Source organism: Leopardus geoffroyi, chromosome D4 (genome assembly GCF_018350155.1).
Source record: "Leopardus geoffroyi isolate Oge1 chromosome D4, O.geoffroyi_Oge1_pat1.0, whole genome shotgun sequence".
In the NCBI taxonomy this organism is placed as follows: domain Eukaryota; kingdom Metazoa; phylum Chordata; class Mammalia; order Carnivora; family Felidae; genus Leopardus; species Leopardus geoffroyi.
Genome location: NC_059342.1, coordinates 84620001 through 84638036, shown reverse-complemented (window position 1 = coordinate 84638036; position 18036 = coordinate 84620001). Strand labels below are relative to the sequence as shown.

Below are 18036 nucleotides of genomic sequence, written 5' to 3'. Positions count from 1 at the left end.
CTCCAGGCCCTGCACTTCAGCACAGAGCCTGATGCGGGGCTTGAACTCACGAGTTGTGAGATCATGACCTGAGCCCAAGTCGACCGCTTAACTGACTGAGCCACCCAGGCGCCCCTTAATTTTATTGTTTTAAAATGGTGTTGGTATATTCTTTATAAAATGTATTATTACCCTTATTCACTGACTCATTTAACAAACATTTCTTTCATACCTTCTGTGTGCATCTTAACTCTATGCTAGGTGCTTGGAGGAATATGCGACTCCTGTCCTCAAGAAGTTTGAAGTCTAATGGGAAGACAAAGGCATTTACACATAAAGTCAAATAGTAACTCAAAAACAATGTAGTGTAAATCAGTTATTTATGAATATTCCTGAAGTTTTCTTTATGTAACTTCTAGTACTGATTTCTTAAAACAACAGTTTGCAGATATAGTGGCTGTGTAAAAATCAGAAATACATCTAAAAGTGCATGTTATAATGGCTTCTGCATAAATTTCTAGCCATATATGTGGAATTCCTGATTCAGAAGATAGGGATTGGGGTCCGTCTATATTTTTCAGAAGCTCCCTGGGTGATTCTTACGAGTAACCATTACTGGGAATCGCTGGTATATAATATGCCAGCCGCTAAGTTTGCTTCATCTTAACACAAATCCAGCAAATTAGCTATTACTGTTTCTGTGTTATATGTGAGAAAACTGGACCCTGGAGGCTAAGTAACTTTTTCACATTACTTACTTACAAATAGTAAATGTCAAAGCCAGAATTCTCCTGGCCAGTCTGACCCCGAAGACTGTAATCTTCTTGCTGCCTCCTATTCTCTCCAGTACTGTTGGCAGAAAGGAGCTGCTCTGGAGCTTCGGGTGTTGAGGATTCCCTGTTCCCTTGTTCCTTTCCTCCTCTGTGTCAGCGATGGCCAACGTTCAGGAAAGTTTTATTAAAAGAAAATGTTGTTATAGGAAATCTGAAGCAAAATATGAAAATGAAAATAAGCTACCAATAGTCTCATATTTGGAGGAATTGCTGTTAACATTTTGATGTATTTATTCTAGATTCTGTTTATATAAGTATATATATTTTAAATATTCTAAACATACATCTTATCTTTTTTGTATTTTTTTGTATATACAAGTAGTACATAAATGCACCGTTTTGTCTTCTTGTCTCCATGGTGTTCCTGCACTTTTACATTTATTAAGGTTATTTCCAGATGTTTTGCATTTTGTGTTGCCCTTGTAATTAGCATCCTCTTCCCCGTAACTTTCTTACTGCTCTTGTGAAGAAATCTGTTGTTTTTATATATCCATTTTGTATCCAGCCACTCACTGAATCCTTAGAAGTTCTGATATGCATTACCATCTTCCTGAAGGCTATAGTATGTGCTTTCTCGTAAGACTGATGGTAATTACATTTCTGGGCTATTGTTTTTTCAGTTCCCTGTTTGTTGGGGACTTCCAACTGTTTCTAGTGGTTAGAACTCTTCAGCTGCAAATGATAGAGAGAAGTGATGTTGAAAAGCAGCTTGCAGTAGAGCAACTCAGGAGGTACAACTATGTCTTATGAGTGGCTTAGAACCAGGAGGAAAGGCTCTCATTACCAACCCCAGTCTCATTTCTACTTCTTTGTGCCCATTTGCTCCTTCCTCCCTCTCTTCCGCCTCCCTATCCCCACAGCTACTTTTTCTACTTCTCTGGTCCACAGTTAATCATTTAACAAGTATTTCTTGAGCTCCTACAATACGCAGGGGCAGCTAGGCACTTGTAGACTTAAAAGATACAGCAGTGAACAAGACAAAGTCCCTGCCTCATGGATCTTGTGGGGGAAATAGACAGGAAGCAAACCTAGTATTGTCAGAATGGGATAAGTGGCATAGCGAAAAATATAGCCTGGCAAGGAAGGTAAGGAATGCTAGGTAGGGGATTTTGCAATTTTATATAGGATGATCAGGGAAGGCCTCTTCGGAAGGTGATGCTTGAGCAGAGTTCTGAAGGAATGAGTTGGGAAGGTATTGGAAAATGGGTGTCCTAAGATGAGGGAGAGCGTGTGCAAAGGTTCTGCAACAGAAGTGTGCCTGATGTATTCAAAGAATAGCAAGGAAGGATGCTTACTGACTACAGTAGAGGGGAAAGGGGGAAGAGTGGGCTCAGAGAAGTAGTGAGAGAGCAGATCATGGAGGATCTTGTACAGAACTTAGTTTTTACTCTGGGTACAGTGATGCAATATGAGTAGACTAGAATGGTATAATGAACCCCTGTACACCCTTCACCCAGCTTCAACATATGGCCAGTCTTGCTTCTTTTATACATTTACCTCCCCTCCTCTCTCCGATTATTTTTATTCATTTTTTGAGAGAGAGAGAGCGCGCGCAAGCGGGAGTGCAGGAGAGGGGGAGAAAGAATCTTAAGCAGGCTCCACGCTTACTTAGCACAGCATACATGTGGATCCCATGACCCTGTGATCATGATCTGAGCTGAAATCAAGAGTCAGACACTCAACCGACTCAGCCACCTAGGCGTCCCCAGATTATTTTCAAGCAATTTCCAACTATCATAATTTCATACCTAAATACTTGTGTATTTTTTTTTTTAACGTTTTATTTATTTTTGAGACAGAGAGAGACAGAGCATGAACGGGGGAGGGGCAGAGAGAGAGGGAGACACAGAATCGGAAACAGGCTCCAGGCTCCGAGCCATCAGCCCAGAGCCCGACGCGGGGCTCGAACTCACGGACCGCGAGATCGTGACCTGAGCTGAAGTCGGCCGCTTAACCGACTGAGCCACCCAGGCGCCCCAATACTTGTGTATTTTTTAACACATGAGAAAATGTAGTTTTCTGGTATTGTAATACCACTACTCTCCAAAAAACTAGCAGGAATTCTTTAATATTAAACATTTCCCTCACTGTCTCAAATTTTTCTTTTCTTTTGCCAGTTTGTTCGCGTAGGTCTAGATATGAGGTCCATACATTTTGGTTGATATGTTTGATTTCCTTTTTAATCTGTAGATTCTTTTTTCCTTTTTTCCATGTAATTTATTTAAGAAACTGGGTCATGTGTCCTGTAGAATTTCCTACATTCTAGATTTTGCTAATTGTATCTCTTTGGTCTCATTTAATAGGTTCCTCGGCTCTCTTTTTCCTATAAACAGGTAGTTAGATCTAGAAACTTGCTCAGATTGAAGTTTGATTTCTGTTAAGAGTATTTTGTACATGCTGATCTGTGCTTCATATTGCATCATATCAGGTTATATAGAAGGTCTTGTCTATTTTGTGATGTTCAGGTTGATGCTAGAGTTAGGTGTCATTAATCCATTATTAATTATTATTATTAGGTGTCATTCATCCATCCCAACAGCTTTTTCTTCTAATGGTTTTAGTGGTCATTGGTGGGTATTACCTAGATTAATTATTTCATTAGTAGTTGCAAAATAGTGATTTCTAATTTTATTGGTCTTCATATAAAGAATATTTTTTCCTAATCTATTATTTCGTTATTCTCAGATATAATCCCTACCAGAAGACAGGATAAATGCTTGATTCTTAAATATTTCCTTCTCCATATCTGGAATTAGCCATTTGTTTAGAGTCTTGATTGTTTTTTAGGGATAAATGGCATTGAGAGACCAGAACTTGAACTCTAGAGGTGCTCACTGAATTTTATTTTTTTCCTTGTAGGCATTTCAGGGGATAGAGCTCAGAAAAAAATGAATTTTTTAAGAGGAAGTACATTGTGAGTTAATGTTGATAATTTCTGTATAAATTTAGGATTATAGAATATTTACTTAACTTTTTTGATTTTATGTTTATGTATCTGTTTCTTATGCTGAAAGTTCTGGTTCCAGAATAGAGAGATCATCGTCATTACTAACACTATGATTACTAAAAACAGTTGAAGATAGATAGATAATTTTTTTTTTTTTTTTTTGCCCTTTTGATATGTCCTATTAGGGAATGTACAAATTGCTGTGTGATAAAGTTACTTAAAATAACTCCTCTCGGGGCGCCTGGGTGGCGCAGTCGGTTAAGCGTCCGACTTCAGCCAGGTCACGATCTCGCGATCCGTGAGTTCGAGCCCCGCGTCAGGCTCTGGGCTGATGGCTCAGAGCCTGGAGCCTGTTTCCAATTCTGTGTCTCCCTCTCTCTCTGCCCCTCCCCCGTTCATGCTCTGTCTCTCTCTGTCCCAAAAATAAATAAACGTTGAAAAAAAAAAAAATTAAAAAAAAAAAAAAAACAAAACTCCTCTCTTTGTAGTTAAAATGCCAACTCAATATTACACTTGGGTTCATTTGCCTTTGCTTTTATTTTTAGAAATCTCTTCTAATTTTTTTAAAGAAATATATAAAATGTACATGGTTTCAAAGTTGAGTACATAAAACAAGGTAAAATCAGGGAAATTTAGCTTCAATTCTTGTCTCTTCTATTCATAGTCATTTTAAAAAAGGTTTTGGTTTTTATGTTCGCTTAAATCTATGTGTAAGCATATTTATATTCATATACCCCTCTTTTTAGGTTATAAATAGCATTTTGTACACACCATTTTATGCAATACTTTTTTCACTTAGCAACACATCTTGGGAATTACTCTGGTGAATATATAGAGATAGGCTTCATTCCATTTTACAGCTTCATAATAAGCCATGATATGGAGGTGCCATAGTTTAGCCAATTGGTTTCCTTTTGAAGGAAGTTTGAGTGTTTTCAGGTTTTTGGTGTTGAAAATGACACTGCAGTGAGTAGCCTAATGCATTGTGTTGTGTTGTGTTTATTTTTCCCAGTGTATCTAAGAATCCTGGAAGTGATATGGTTGGGTCATAGGGTAAATATGTGATCTCCCTTGATATTGCCATATTCCCTTCCGTAGGTGTTTTGCTAGTTTGCATTCCTCTAATAAGGTACAGAATGTTATTTCCTCACAGCTGTAAACTTTTAGATTTTTGCCAATTTGATAGATGTATATCTCAGCATATTATTAATGTGGTTGAGCATCATCTTTCCATTTGTTAAGAACCATTTGAATATCCTTTTCTGTGGACATTTCATATTTCTTATCCATTTTTCTGTAGAATTGTTGGTCACTGTCTTCTCTACTTTTAGAATCTTTATATATTAAGAATATTAACCTTTATTTTTTTCTAGTTTGTCATTTCTCTTTTTACTTTGCTAATTTTTTACCATACAAAAATGTTTTTATTTTGTGTGGTCATATTGTTTTCTTCTTACTGTGACGTTTATAATTTACATTTTAAAAGACTCCTGTTGGCTGCTGTGTTGGGAAGAGACTGGCAGGAGTGGGCCTGGGGGAGGCAAGGGCAGAAACAAGATCAGTTTGAAGGTAGTGGTAATAATCCAGTGTTGGTAACTTTGGAGATGGTTCTGGATATATTCTGAAATTTCTGTTGATGGATAGGATGTTAGATATGAGAGAAAGAAAAGAGTGGAGATGCTTTTGGCCTAACATGATTGAGTTGCCATTAACTGAGAAGGAGAAGCCTGTGGGAGGGGCAGATTTGGGGCAAGATCAAGAGTTCCGTTATGGACATACAAAGTTTGAAACACCTATTGGATATCCAAGTGGAGGAGGTGCCATATAGGAAGCTGAATATGTGAGTCCGTAATTTCAGGGAACGTTTAGGTCTAGGAATAATCATTTGGGAGTTATCAGCATGTAGATGATATTTATTTAGGCTTTCTCTTTTTATTTATTTATTGAGGTATGCTTCTATATACTGAAATGTACAGATAATTAAGTATACAGTTCAGTGACTTGTGACAAGCATATAGACCTGTGTAACTAGCATCCCAATCAAGTATAGAGCATTTGTGTACCCCAGAAAGTTCTCTCGTGCCTCTTTCTAGTTGGGGTACTCCCCATAGGCAGCTATTGTTCTGATTTGTATTACCACAATTTAGCTTCTCTTCTTGTTGATTATATTTAAAACAGAAGGCTGGCTGAGATCACCAAGGGTATGAATGTAGGTACAGAAAAGAAAAGATCCAAATAGTATGACTTGGGGAATGCCAAAGATTTGAGGGGAATATGAGGAATTGGCAAGGACTCTAGGAAAGAGTAACCTGGAAGATAGGATGAGAACCAGATCAAATGGAGCCCTGGAAACTAAGTGAAAAAACTGGTTCAAAAAGGAGTGAGTGATGAACTGTTTCAAATGCTGTCACGAAGTCTTGAAAGATGAGGATTCAAAATGGACCAGTAGATTTAGCAATAAGGGGTCATTGGTGACCTCGCAAACTGCTTTTGAGGAGTGTGGGGAGCCCAAGTGCTTGATTGCAGTGGGTTTGAGGGAAAGTGAGGGGAGGAATCAGACAGCAAGAACAGAGCATTTTGAGGAGCAGAAAAGTGGTATAGTAACTGGGAGTACAGGATCAAAGAAGGATTTTTTTTTTTTTTAAATGAGCAGTATTTCAGTATCTTTGTGTGCTGATGCAATCGACCCAGTCAGTAGGAGGAAAAACCAAAAATCAGAGAAAATTGCTTGAGTGATGCCCTTGAGTCAGCAAGACGTTAGCCCTTGAGTGCGCAAAGGAGGAGCTGGCCTGAGGTATGGGCCTAGACAGTTCACCCGCTGTAATAGGAGGGGAAGGTAGACAGAAGTTCTCTTTTGGTTGTTTCTCTGTCTCCATGGCGAAGGATGGATGGACGGATGGACAGAAGGATGGATGGGAGGGAGATGGAAAATGTCAGAAGTTGAAGAGAGAATTCTAAGTGTGAATTAGAATTAGTCTGAGAATGGAAGAATTAATCTATCATCACTTCACACCCTTACTGATAATAGTTCTGTAACTTTGATAAGTTACTTACGTTTCCTAAACTCAGTTTGTTGATGGGGCTAGTTGTAACCCAGCTCTTAAGACTGTTGAGAGGACAAATTGAGAAAACACCGAGCATTGTTCCTGGCCCATAGTAGGTATTTAATAAAGGGTTATTCCTTTCCAAAGTGCAGCAATAAAATTATTAATAGATTACGTGCAGAATAATACTTGTAATATTTAAAATATCACTTTAATAGTCTAAAACTTTTTCAAATGCGCAGTTAATATCTGTTGATTATTTGAACGTATATATTCAGATTGTGAAATTAAATATGTGCCACATTTTAAAAAAGAATTAGATCCTTTTCTTCTGGTTTGCCACTTAAATTTATAGGACCTTATTTGATAAATTTGTTCCACTGGTTTGTTGAAAAGATGGTCTTAGTAACATGTTTTAGAAGTTCTAAGTCACTATTTCAGAGTTCTGTTTGATCTAAGTTCAGTTTGGCTATGTTCAAGAATGGAATGGGGTTGAACCTATTCATTGCAGTTTTTTTGTTTTTTGTTTTTGGAGGGGGGAGAGTGAGAATCTTAAGCAAGCATGGAACCTGACATGGGACTAGATCTCATGACTGTGAGGTCATGACCTGAGCCAAAATCAAGAGTCAGATGCTTAGAGTGCCTGGATGACTCAGTCCGTTAAGCATCCAACTTTGGTTCAGGTCATGATCTTGTGGTTCATGAGTTCGAGACCCACATCAAGCTGTCTCCTGTCAGCACAGAGACCGCTTCAGATCCTGTCTCCCTCTCTTTCTTTCTCTCTCTCAAAGATAAATAAACATTTTTTTTAATAAAAAAAAATATGAGTCAGACACTTAACCAATTGAGCCTCCCAGAGTGGCCCTCATTGCAGATTTTAAGATCTAAGATTGATTTATTTTTAAATTTAGGTATGGAAATTTTCTAATACTCACAGAAATGGAGAGTATAATAGATCTCCATGTACTTATGTATCTACCACCTTAAATGATATTCAGGATAATATGGACACTTAAATGATCTATGAGAATATATGGAATTAACTTGTCTTGATTCACTAATGAGTAAGAGCTAAAGATTCTGATTTAATAATAATTTAATCTGAATTCCTTCAATCATTATTTTATTCACTGATTCATGCAATAAAATTTATTGAGGGTCAACTTTGTTCATTAGTCTAATGGCTAAGAGCCTTGCCTGAGTGCAAGTCTTAGCTCTGCTATTTCTTAGCTGTGTTGGCCTAAGGCCAATCAAAGTATTCTAGGCTTCAGTTTCCACACTGACAAAATTAAGATAATGCCAGTATCCACTTCATAGGCTTGTTAGGAGGAGTAATTGAGGTACATTGGCTTGCTCAATAAACGTTAGCTGCTATTATTATAAAAATTCTTTTTCCTGGGGCACCTGGGTGGCTCAGTTGGTTGGGCATCGACTTCAGCTCAGGTCATGATCTCACAGTTGGTGGGTTCGAGCCCTGCATCGGGCTCTGTGCTGACAGTTCGGAGCCTGGAGCCTGCTTCAAATTCTGTGTCTTCTCCTCTCTCTGCCCCTCCCATGCTCATGTTCTGTCTTGCTCTGTCTCTCAATAATAAATAAACGTTTAAAAAAAATTTTTTTTTAATTCTTTTTCCTTTTCCTCCTCCTCATCTTTGTCTTCTAGATTTTGTGCTAGGTGTCACTGGAGAATATGAGAGGATTAAGATGTAGACCTTCACCCTAAAGAACTGGAATTCCAAAATCCCACAGTATTAGAACCAGGAGAGATTTTCAAGCTTATCCAGTTCAGTGAGCCCAGAAAGCGTTAGTGAACTGTCTATCACATATCTCTTAGTGGCAAAGCCAGGCCAAAGCTCAGGTCCTTTAGCTGTGAATGCTCTTCTTACAGAATGGCTGCTCTGTCGGTTTGACTCTGCCCCACTCCTTAAACCCTAGTCCTTCTAAATTGACAGTCCTGACCTGATCATATTTCAGGGCTCTGCCTTTTCAGGGTGCAAGCATCGAAGTATATGTGAGGCTTTTTGCACACATCAGACCTGAATATGCCCCGGACACTCCCTCCTTAAGATTCCAAGGAAGACTTGCTAGGGAAGGTAGACAGGCTGTCTCTCTGTGTGTAATCACAAAGATGTTTTTATCTTCCTCTTGTATCACAGCCCAGGAGTTAAAGTCACTATTTGAAAAAAAGTCCCTCAAAGAGAAACCTCCAAGTTCTGGAAAGCAGTCAATATTATCTGTACGACTGGAGCAGTGCCCTCTACAGCTGAATAACCCCTTTAATGAGTATTCCAAATTTGATGGCAAGGTAAGTAAAAATAAAACTTTGTCCCCTTAAATAAAACCTCAATTGAGTGGAATTGTTTTGTTGGTATTATTATTAAATTTCGGTTTTCAAAAATGACTCAAAGTAATTATAGAATGTCCCTCACATTTTCTAAGACTGAAGATGTGAAAAAGTCTGCATTTGGGCTTGATATTGTTTCCACAGCAATATGTTTGATGAGGGATTAAAACAAAAGTAGTCTTGAGATATTTGTATGCGTGTTTTTTCCCCTGTTTTATCTTCCAAGAGTATACTTGAGGATTTGGGTTAGTTGGGTTGTGATTCGTCAAGGCCTGATTGTGCTGGGAACGCTTTGAAAGTGGTTCTGGGAGGCAGTTTGCATTGTTTTGGTCTGACTCTTCATTATAACTGCAGAAATTGTTGAGCTTCGAGCTTCATTTCAGAATTCTAGGCCATTGTGTGCATGTCTGTATTTCATTGTAGGGAATCTTGTTTGACACTCACTATGCAGGGTGAGTTTTTTCTGTTTATTCTAACAATTTGTAGTTGTAAAATTAAAGCATGTCTATTTTCCTTTTAGAAAAATGGCCACTGTTGTAGGCGGAGCATAGTTCCATGTGTAGCACCCCCCCCCCCCGCCCCCCACATTCCCTGCCATTCTGTGTTTCTGTGCTAAGCTGAGCTGGGCTTCTTTCAGGCGACAGTAGCAGTTGATTTTTATATTTATTGCCATTATATTTGCTGTCTGGTAGTGGTGGGGGGTGCTGAGTATCGCTTGTTGGGGGTTGTGTACAATTTGTCTTATTTTAACACCATTGCAATTAATAAACATAGAGCTCTTTGCTTATGTTTGCATTTTTCATATTCAATTTCTGGTTAGGTGCTGGTGTGGTCAGTTGTCATCTTTGAGCAAGATGTTTTCTCTTCAAAACACTTTCTCAGCCGGTTCAGCATGTTTCCATAGTTTTAAGTAAGCATATATGGCCATGGGCAAGTGAGGTTATTGATGTTGGTGGGAAAGGAGAGCAAGAACTAGAAATAAAATGCGTAAGTTACATAAAGATACTAATATGCTCAGGAGTTGCCTCCAAAAAACCTCTGCAAGTACCTTGAGTAAATTAGAGATTGTATTGATGTAAAGCTTGTCTTTAGCCTGCCCCTGCCACCGCTCCTGTTTCTTCCTGTGGAATGTAGCAAAGAGGAGGATGGATCCCTCTAGGGGACAGGAATGTCAGCCTCTGGAAAACAGAGAATTGGACCGTAGGGGATTTTTTTTTTTTTAAACAACCATTGATTCATTTAGATATGTGAGAAGTTATTGTTGGGTTTAGGTTATAGGGCTGGAATTTATTTGCTTCCATTGCCTGATCCCATCTCATTGTTTGAGGGCATAATTGCCGGAATAATTACTATGTAATAATGCTTTGATGCCAACAAAATAGCATAGATCTCTTAAAATATTATGTCCTAGAACTCTCATTATACATTAGATTTTATTATAAATTACTTAGCTTTGGATTTGACAGAAAGTTGTGAAGTGTTCTTGGTATATATCTAACTTTTAAAGTGCCAGGAGAAATTTTTTAAAAATTGTGAAGAAGCCATTTCCTCAGTCACAAAGGAATTACTTTTGCTAGATGTGTTTACATTTAAGACTCTGGGTGCTTTTGTCATATCAGATCTATTTGTAATCAGCAAAGGATGTGTACATGGGGCAGTCACCATTACACTTTGATTAAGAAAGATTTATATATCGATAAGTCTATCTTATGATGCTATGCTATTTTATTGTTATCCTACATATTACAATTGCTAAAATACAATTAAACCCTTGTTCTCATCTATTATTTAATATTGATGCATTTGGCAGATACGTAATGAAAGTGGCTAATATTTGAAGGATATTGTACTGTACATATTAAATTAGTCTTTCTTTATCTTTGTGAAATGCATCAATATGATATTCAATGACATCTCAATGATTAATAGAGAATTATACTTGAGTCAAGCCTTTTTGTAACCTAGAAATTAAAATGACTATTCAAATAACACCTCAAAATGATCAAATTAGCATTTTGTGATTGCATAATAATGGGATTGTAGTAGTTATAACAGCACCATGGCTGCCTCTAGAGTTAAGATCATGTCAACCCCTTGATAATAAAGCCTTTTCTGTGAGAGTCGACTTTAATAATTTCCAGATTGATTCTTCCCATAAATCATTTGACGTTCAGCACTAAATTTTTGTTACTGTTGTAACTTAAAATTATTTTATTTTTATTCAGCTCATATTTAACAAGTGAAATGAGTGTCCTGTTTTAATGATTCACCATCTTGTCATTGAACTCCATGCTTTTGCCTCAAATATAAGGATTTTTCATGTACTTTGGTAGTCCCTTATTTTTTTCCCCCACAAAGGTTTGTTAAAGCCACTAAAATATGTACAGTTTTTTCACGTACAAATATTCACAGTGCTTTTCTTGGGAATAACGCTTGCCTTATTTACATAATTAACTGAGTTGCTTAGGTCTCTTGGGCAAATGGTACATAATTGGGGAGAGAAGGGGACAGGGAAGAGTTTGGGGTCTAATTAAATATGCTAAAAAACTACTTAATTATGTATTTCCTCAAGAGACTAACTGCTGTGAAATCCTCCTTAAGATTAAACTAGCGTCAGATTTGAAAAAGATTTTGTTTTTGGTATGACTTTACAATTACATTGCAGTTAAGCTGGCATGTCTAGTGTCTTTAACGGTTTGTGCGAACTGGATTGTTGTTGGTTTTAGTGATTCTGAGGGTAAGCATCTCTTAGCTTTTGTGCTAAATTGATGTGAATACTTTCAAACAATTTGGTTCTTGTAGCAGTTTAATAATTTCATTTCTAAATATTGTGGTTGATTAATAATTTCTTGGAGACACACAGTTGAGAGGGAAAGGCTGTGCTTAGGCATGTGCTTTGTTGTAATTTTGACAATTTTTTGGATCAGGTTAATTATGTTTATATTATCTCTTTGGTAAATTGCTATCTGTGGCCTGTTTTAGATTCACTGATTATTGATCAATTTGATCATTATGATCAATTATTGATCAATTATGATCTGTTTACTGATCGTTTGTAAAAAGCCCAAGATAGATTGTAAGTGGTTTGAGGGAATGCTTAGTCAGACCAGGCAAAACCAGGCTCAGCCATCTGCCTGAATTTTTTGGGCTTGTTGAAAACAAGACTTCAGGTAGCCTAATTAACAACACAAAATCTCTGTTCTGGAGATTGAGACAGTCAGAAAACTTCTTGTCCCAGTGCTGATTCACTGTATGTGGGATATGTTGGGTGTGGCAAGGAGTTGTTTTGAGGTGATGAAGGAGTGAGCTCTACTGATAACACAGTAAGCACTCAGCACTGATTTAAGTATCCCTAAATATGTGGATTTCTGCCCTGTGTTTCTGTCTGTTTCAAATGAGACCGTGTTTTTGCAGGTATCTAACCCTTTCCGTTCCATGCCACGTCGCTTACTTGAGGAACTTTTGCTAGTATGTCATCACTATTTTGATTAAACTGAGTTTGCAAATATTATCATCATTAGACCATTAGAATTTAAGGTACTCATTTCCTGTCATTATAGTTACTATTAAGAAATGGTGCCGATTATTAGTTGTGACCTCTTGCTCAGGTTTTCCATCTCTCCAAACCTCAGTTTCTTTACTGATAAAAGGAATGAGAGTTCCTTCCTCACAAGGCTGATGTGACCATCACATAAGATAATACTAGGATAGAGCACAGAGCACAAGAGAAGCAGTATAATTTACTTAGTAAGTAGACCTATTTTGTAGTAAGACCTAAGTTGAATCCTGACTCCACCACTTATGATGCGACCTCAGGCTAGTTTCTTAACCTCATGAAGCTCCAGTCCTCCTCTGTGGGTTGAGATGATGATAATGTGTCTTCCTTATGAGGATCAATTGAGATAAGGTCTGTTTACCAAGACATGTAGCACATAACAGAAGGACTCAACAAATACCTCACTTTTGCTCCTTTCTCTGTGTAAAGGATGAGGGCCAGTGATGCTGTCTTTTCTGTGTACTTCATTAGATTATTGACAGGATTGAGAGGAAATGTGTTCTTAAAACCAGGAGTTTAGAAATAGCATCGTTAAACAAGGTGTGCAGCAGACTGGGTGAAGGTGGGCTGTGTGAAGTCCAGGGAGTCCAGTGAAGTTTTGAGGTTTTGGCCTTTAACTTTAAATAGAAAGATTAAGACAAGTAATTACTTCCTTTTTTTGTGGGGGAGAGTAGCGACTTTTTTTTTTTAAAGCATGATAGGAGGTAGTTCTAGATTAGTAATTGCTTGGCAGTTTACTAAAATGTTAAATGTTTATCTGCCTTAGCTAAATTCTACTTTAACTATAAGGAGAACGTTTGCCTTAACAAGTGCTTGAAAAAGCAGAACCAGTTCTTGTTCATTTAGACAACTGTGACTTTGATTGTGTTAACTTATTAGAAAGTAACCATTTCTCTGTTAGAAACTGTTTTAACTGAAGCTGCAGAGAGCATGGGGGAAGGGATAATTCATGAGTGCTAATTGCTTGGCTGTTAATTTTCATAAGTGTTGATAGAAGCAGTTCCTTAAATTAAACTTTGTTTAAAATGTATCAGGGGAAATATTCCACAATGTCGAGCCTGAAGTGAAAATTAATATGAATGCTGTGGCAATTAACACATACTGGTTAATAGCTTTTAGCAGCATTTTGGGATGATAGTCCTTAAATACATTTTTGCATGCTGCTCTTGTTTCAGCATTGTTCCAGTCTATGTCTGGATAATTATGAACAAATGTTTTCTACAATCATTGGCATTAAATAGCTCTCTTCAAAGAAAGTCACTTAAAACTTTGCAGAAAAGCATGAAGTCGCTGAGAAATGTGGCAAACTCAGAAAAGGTCAGCGAATTGAAATTATGTTTAAAAAAAATTGCCTTTAGAGGAACATCTGAACTTGGAATATTTGCTATTATAATGGAAATGGTCCCCTCTAATATGTGGAGTTACTTTATTAGTTCAGGGTCTCTTTCCAAAAAATTATAATCTGGACTTTATTGCCAGTTATGTTTCTAGACAGCAGTTTTTGTTTATTGCTGCCTGAGCTGAGGTGTGGCCTTGAGCCTAAGAGCCTTCTGGCTTTGAGTTTCTTTCTTTCTTTTCCACCCCTCAAGTTGACCAGCCCCCACCCTTTCAGTGAAAGTGCTCCTGGGGTTCACTTGTTTGCACCCATTGAGAGACAAATTTAAGATGGCAGGTGTTTTGAGTTAGGGGCTCCTTAGCTCTTCCGTTGATTGGCTTCATCTTACATACCTTTTTAATAAAGGAGACTAAGTCCCAACATCATTTTCGTGGTTATTCTTTTGGCCTCTTATCTCTGTGACTGCATTCTGTTAGTCTTCTTTTTCATAGACCAGTTTTTATTAGTCTGTTCTATTTCTAAAGGAAGATAGTAGCTGTTCACTACCTCTTTATACTACCTCTTTCTACTAATAGAAGGACCAAATTCATTAATTTAAAAACATCTCTTAGTAAGATTATTTTCCCCTTACCATTGTATTAATGCACTTCTCTTCCTTTTGCTTGACGTTATACAGGAAATCCCAAGGAGAGATGTTGGGATATCTGTCTGGGTGGCATTCAAAACGAATTAAATAGGAATCTTACAATGAAAGACCGTGTTTTCAGCATTCCACTGTGAAGTTAAATTTTGGAGACTGAGTTCTTAAAACTAGTTGATTCCATTCTGAGCTTTCTGTCTAGGCCCTGTTTCTTCCAGTCTGTAGTGGCTTCCTCTGGTTGTGGAACAATCTTCCAGAAATTCCTGTTAGAGGTAGGATTGACCATTGGCGTTAGAGGGTTTTCAAAGGAAAGTAGAATTTTGCAGGCCTGGATTAGAAATCCGACTTTGCCATTTCCTTGCTGTGTGATATTAGGCAAGTCATTTTTGCCTCTTTGAGCCTGTTTTCATATGTATAAATGAAGTTAATGATGTCTTTAAATGTTGTCACAAGGATTTAATGAAAATGGGAAATGCATAAATAGCAAAGTGCCTGGTACACGGACAGTGCTGAGAGACTTACTAGTTTCCTTTATTTTCCCACATTGCCATTCATTTGCTCCGTGTTTAGTGAGGTCCTACTATGTACCAGACACTGTGAAGTAAAATCTGGAGACATGGTGAGCAAAAACGCACCTGGTTTCTGACCTTGGAACTTACTCTCTTGGCAGGAAGATAGATGTTATGTAAATAATCACCCGACTGAATGCAAAATCGCCATCATCGTATACCCATAGCTAATAATTACTAAGTTCCAAGAAAGGTAGTTGGGGCCTTCAGAGCATTATCATAAGGGCATCTGACCTAGTCTAAGGGCTCAGGGATGGCATCCCTGTGAAGGTGACTTTTGATCTGAGAGTTGAAGGATGAGTAAGAGCTAACTTGGTGAAGGGGGAGGAGAAAGGACAAATAGAGGATCTGAGGCAAGGGGGTAGCTTCGCAGTTTTGAGGAACTGAAAGAAGGCTGTGTGACTGGGGACTCAGGGTGAGGCAGAGTATGGTACAAGGTAAAGCTGCAGGGGCCAGACCATGTATGGCTGGTGGACGTGTCCTCTTTAACCTAAGAATATTGGAAAGCCTTTGACAAATTTAAATGAGGAGATAAGGTAATCAGATTTATGTTTTGAAAAGATCACTGGGCTGTGCTGAAGGGAGTACAACCTGAGAAGGGGTTTTGAGGCCAGAGAGACAATCAAGAAACTTTTCGCAGTGGTCCAGTTAGGAGAGATGGTAACTTGGGTTTACTTATTGGTGATGTAGAAGGAGTGTTTGAATTCCGGAGATGTTAGTAAGTAAAAGTGCTAAGACTTGATGATGGATTACATGTCAGGGAATAGGGGAGAAAAGGGTTTCAAGGGCGATACCTTGATCCAATGGAACTGAATGGAAGATGATTCCATCCCTGAATTAGGATGCACCGAAAGAGGGCTGAGGATGAAGCAGATGTTACCTTTGTGAGCTGGTTTGGGCCTGGTGACTGCAGATCACAGCTTATTACCACATCCTTGAAGTTACTACACGTTCTTTTTGTGGGGGAGGGGTGTGCAGCATACCCTGCTTGTTTGGTTTGTATTTGGGTCATCTGAGGCAGGGGTCTCTGAGATGAGGGTGGGCTGGGAGCCAGAAGCCTTCTCTTTGTTCCCACTTCACAGCCAGCTTTGGAACTCTGGCTGAAGAATTGCCCTGGAGATTGGTCACCTCTTCTCTGAGATGGGCTGTGTACTCTCAGATGCCCAACCCAGCTCACCAGGCTGTTAAGAGGAGAAAATGAATGAGAGAGTAATTTTAGATGAGGCAGATGTCAGGTGTCATTTAAGAAAGTATATTGATTGTAATTCTTGGAGGTTAGAGGGCTGAAAGTAAAACACAGACATATTTATGTTGTAACAAGATTACTGGTGTAGCACTATCTTCTTCCTAGCTAAAGAAATACCAGATTAGCAGACGAAATCTGGTTGGACTGTATATCAAGCACTGAGGGTCCCAAGGAAGAAAGCCTAGGAGATAATCCTTGTTGGTTGTGGTGAGGCTAGGCATGGTGGGGTTTTACACTGAGCCTCCGCATCTAGGGCACCCTACTCTGTAATTTGCAGTAGAGCGATTTCCTTGTCCCTCAAAGTACTAGGCCCTGATGTTACTGTCTTGAAGAGAACTAGGTAAGAGAAATCAAATGACAGCTTAGGGTCACTCAGCTGGGCATAGAATCTAAGTGTTCTTATTCTCAGAGATTTTTATTTTCATTCTTGCTGGCATTCATATCACAAAATGGAAACTTGATTTCCGGGGCTAGAAAACAACATGGTAGAAAGAACACAGGTGTGGAATAAGAAAATGTCAGTTTTTCAGTTCGTGAGTTCGAGCTTCACATAGGGTTCTGTGCTGACAGCTCAGAGCCTGGAGCCTGCTTCAGATTCTGTGACTCCCTCTCTCTGCTCCTCCCCATCTCGTGCTCTGTTGCTCTCTGACTCTCAAAAATAAATAAACATTAAAAAAGAAATAAAGAAAAAGAAAATGTGAGCTTTAGCTTTGGTAGTGCCATGGGGTCTGGGACAAGTCACCTCCCATCTCTGAGCCTCAGTTTCTACCTATTTATTTATTTATTTATTTAATTTGTTTTTTAATGTTTATTTATTTTGAGAGAGAGGGCAGAGAGAGAGGGAGAGAGGGTATTCCAAGCAGGTTCTGCGCTGTCAGCGCGGGCCTGACGTGAGGCTCGGTGTCACAAACTGAGATCCCGACCTGAGCTGAAATCAAGAGTCAGACACTCAACTGAGCCACCCAGGTGCCCCAAGCTTCTGCTTATTTAGAATGAGGAACTTAACTTGGATGATCTTTTGGATTCCTCTTGGTTTTAAGGTTCCATTGTTTTGCGATTGGGGAGGTGATTGACATCAGTGACATGTAGGTTACAGATGGGAAAACATGAACTCTTGAAATTTTGATCTTCCACGTGTATGTTGGTACTTTCCTCTTTTAATTGATCATAACAAAGCTGTGATGCCAGGAGTATTATCTCCATTTTACCAGTGAGGACCCTGAAGCTCAGAAAGAGAAAGTGATTTGCTCAAGAGTGCCCCTCTAGTATGTGGCAGAGCTGATGTTCAATTCCCTTTTCCTTGTTCTAGTACCACAGTTGTCTTTCCTACACTCTTTTATAGCGATGGCTATGGAGGACACAAAAAACACTGCTAATAGTTGAAAAAATTTTAAATTTAAAAACAAAAGAATTTTTCCTTTATGCATGCACTTGATATCGTACAGACTGGTTCAGACCTTATTGTCATTGTGCCTGTTGGGTAAGTTACTGCATCTTGTAAGCCTCAATTTTCTTACATGTAAAAAAAGAAATGCAATACTAGGG

General features: G+C 38.5%; 1 protein-coding gene across 9 annotated transcripts in view; it reads left to right on the top strand.

Annotated features, from left to right (window-relative positions):
- MAPKAP1 (MAPK associated protein 1) overlaps nucleotides 1–18036 on the top strand; it is a 245531-nt gene that overhangs the window by 35788 nt on the left and 191707 nt on the right. For all 9 annotated transcript variants that reach the window (XM_045470125.1, XM_045470121.1, XM_045470127.1 and 6 more), the window contains one exon: nucleotides 8957–9105. In XM_045470125.1, coding sequence (XP_045326081.1) covers nucleotides 8957–9105 — 149 coding nt within the window. The remainder of the gene's footprint in view (nucleotides 1–8956; nucleotides 9106–18036) is intronic.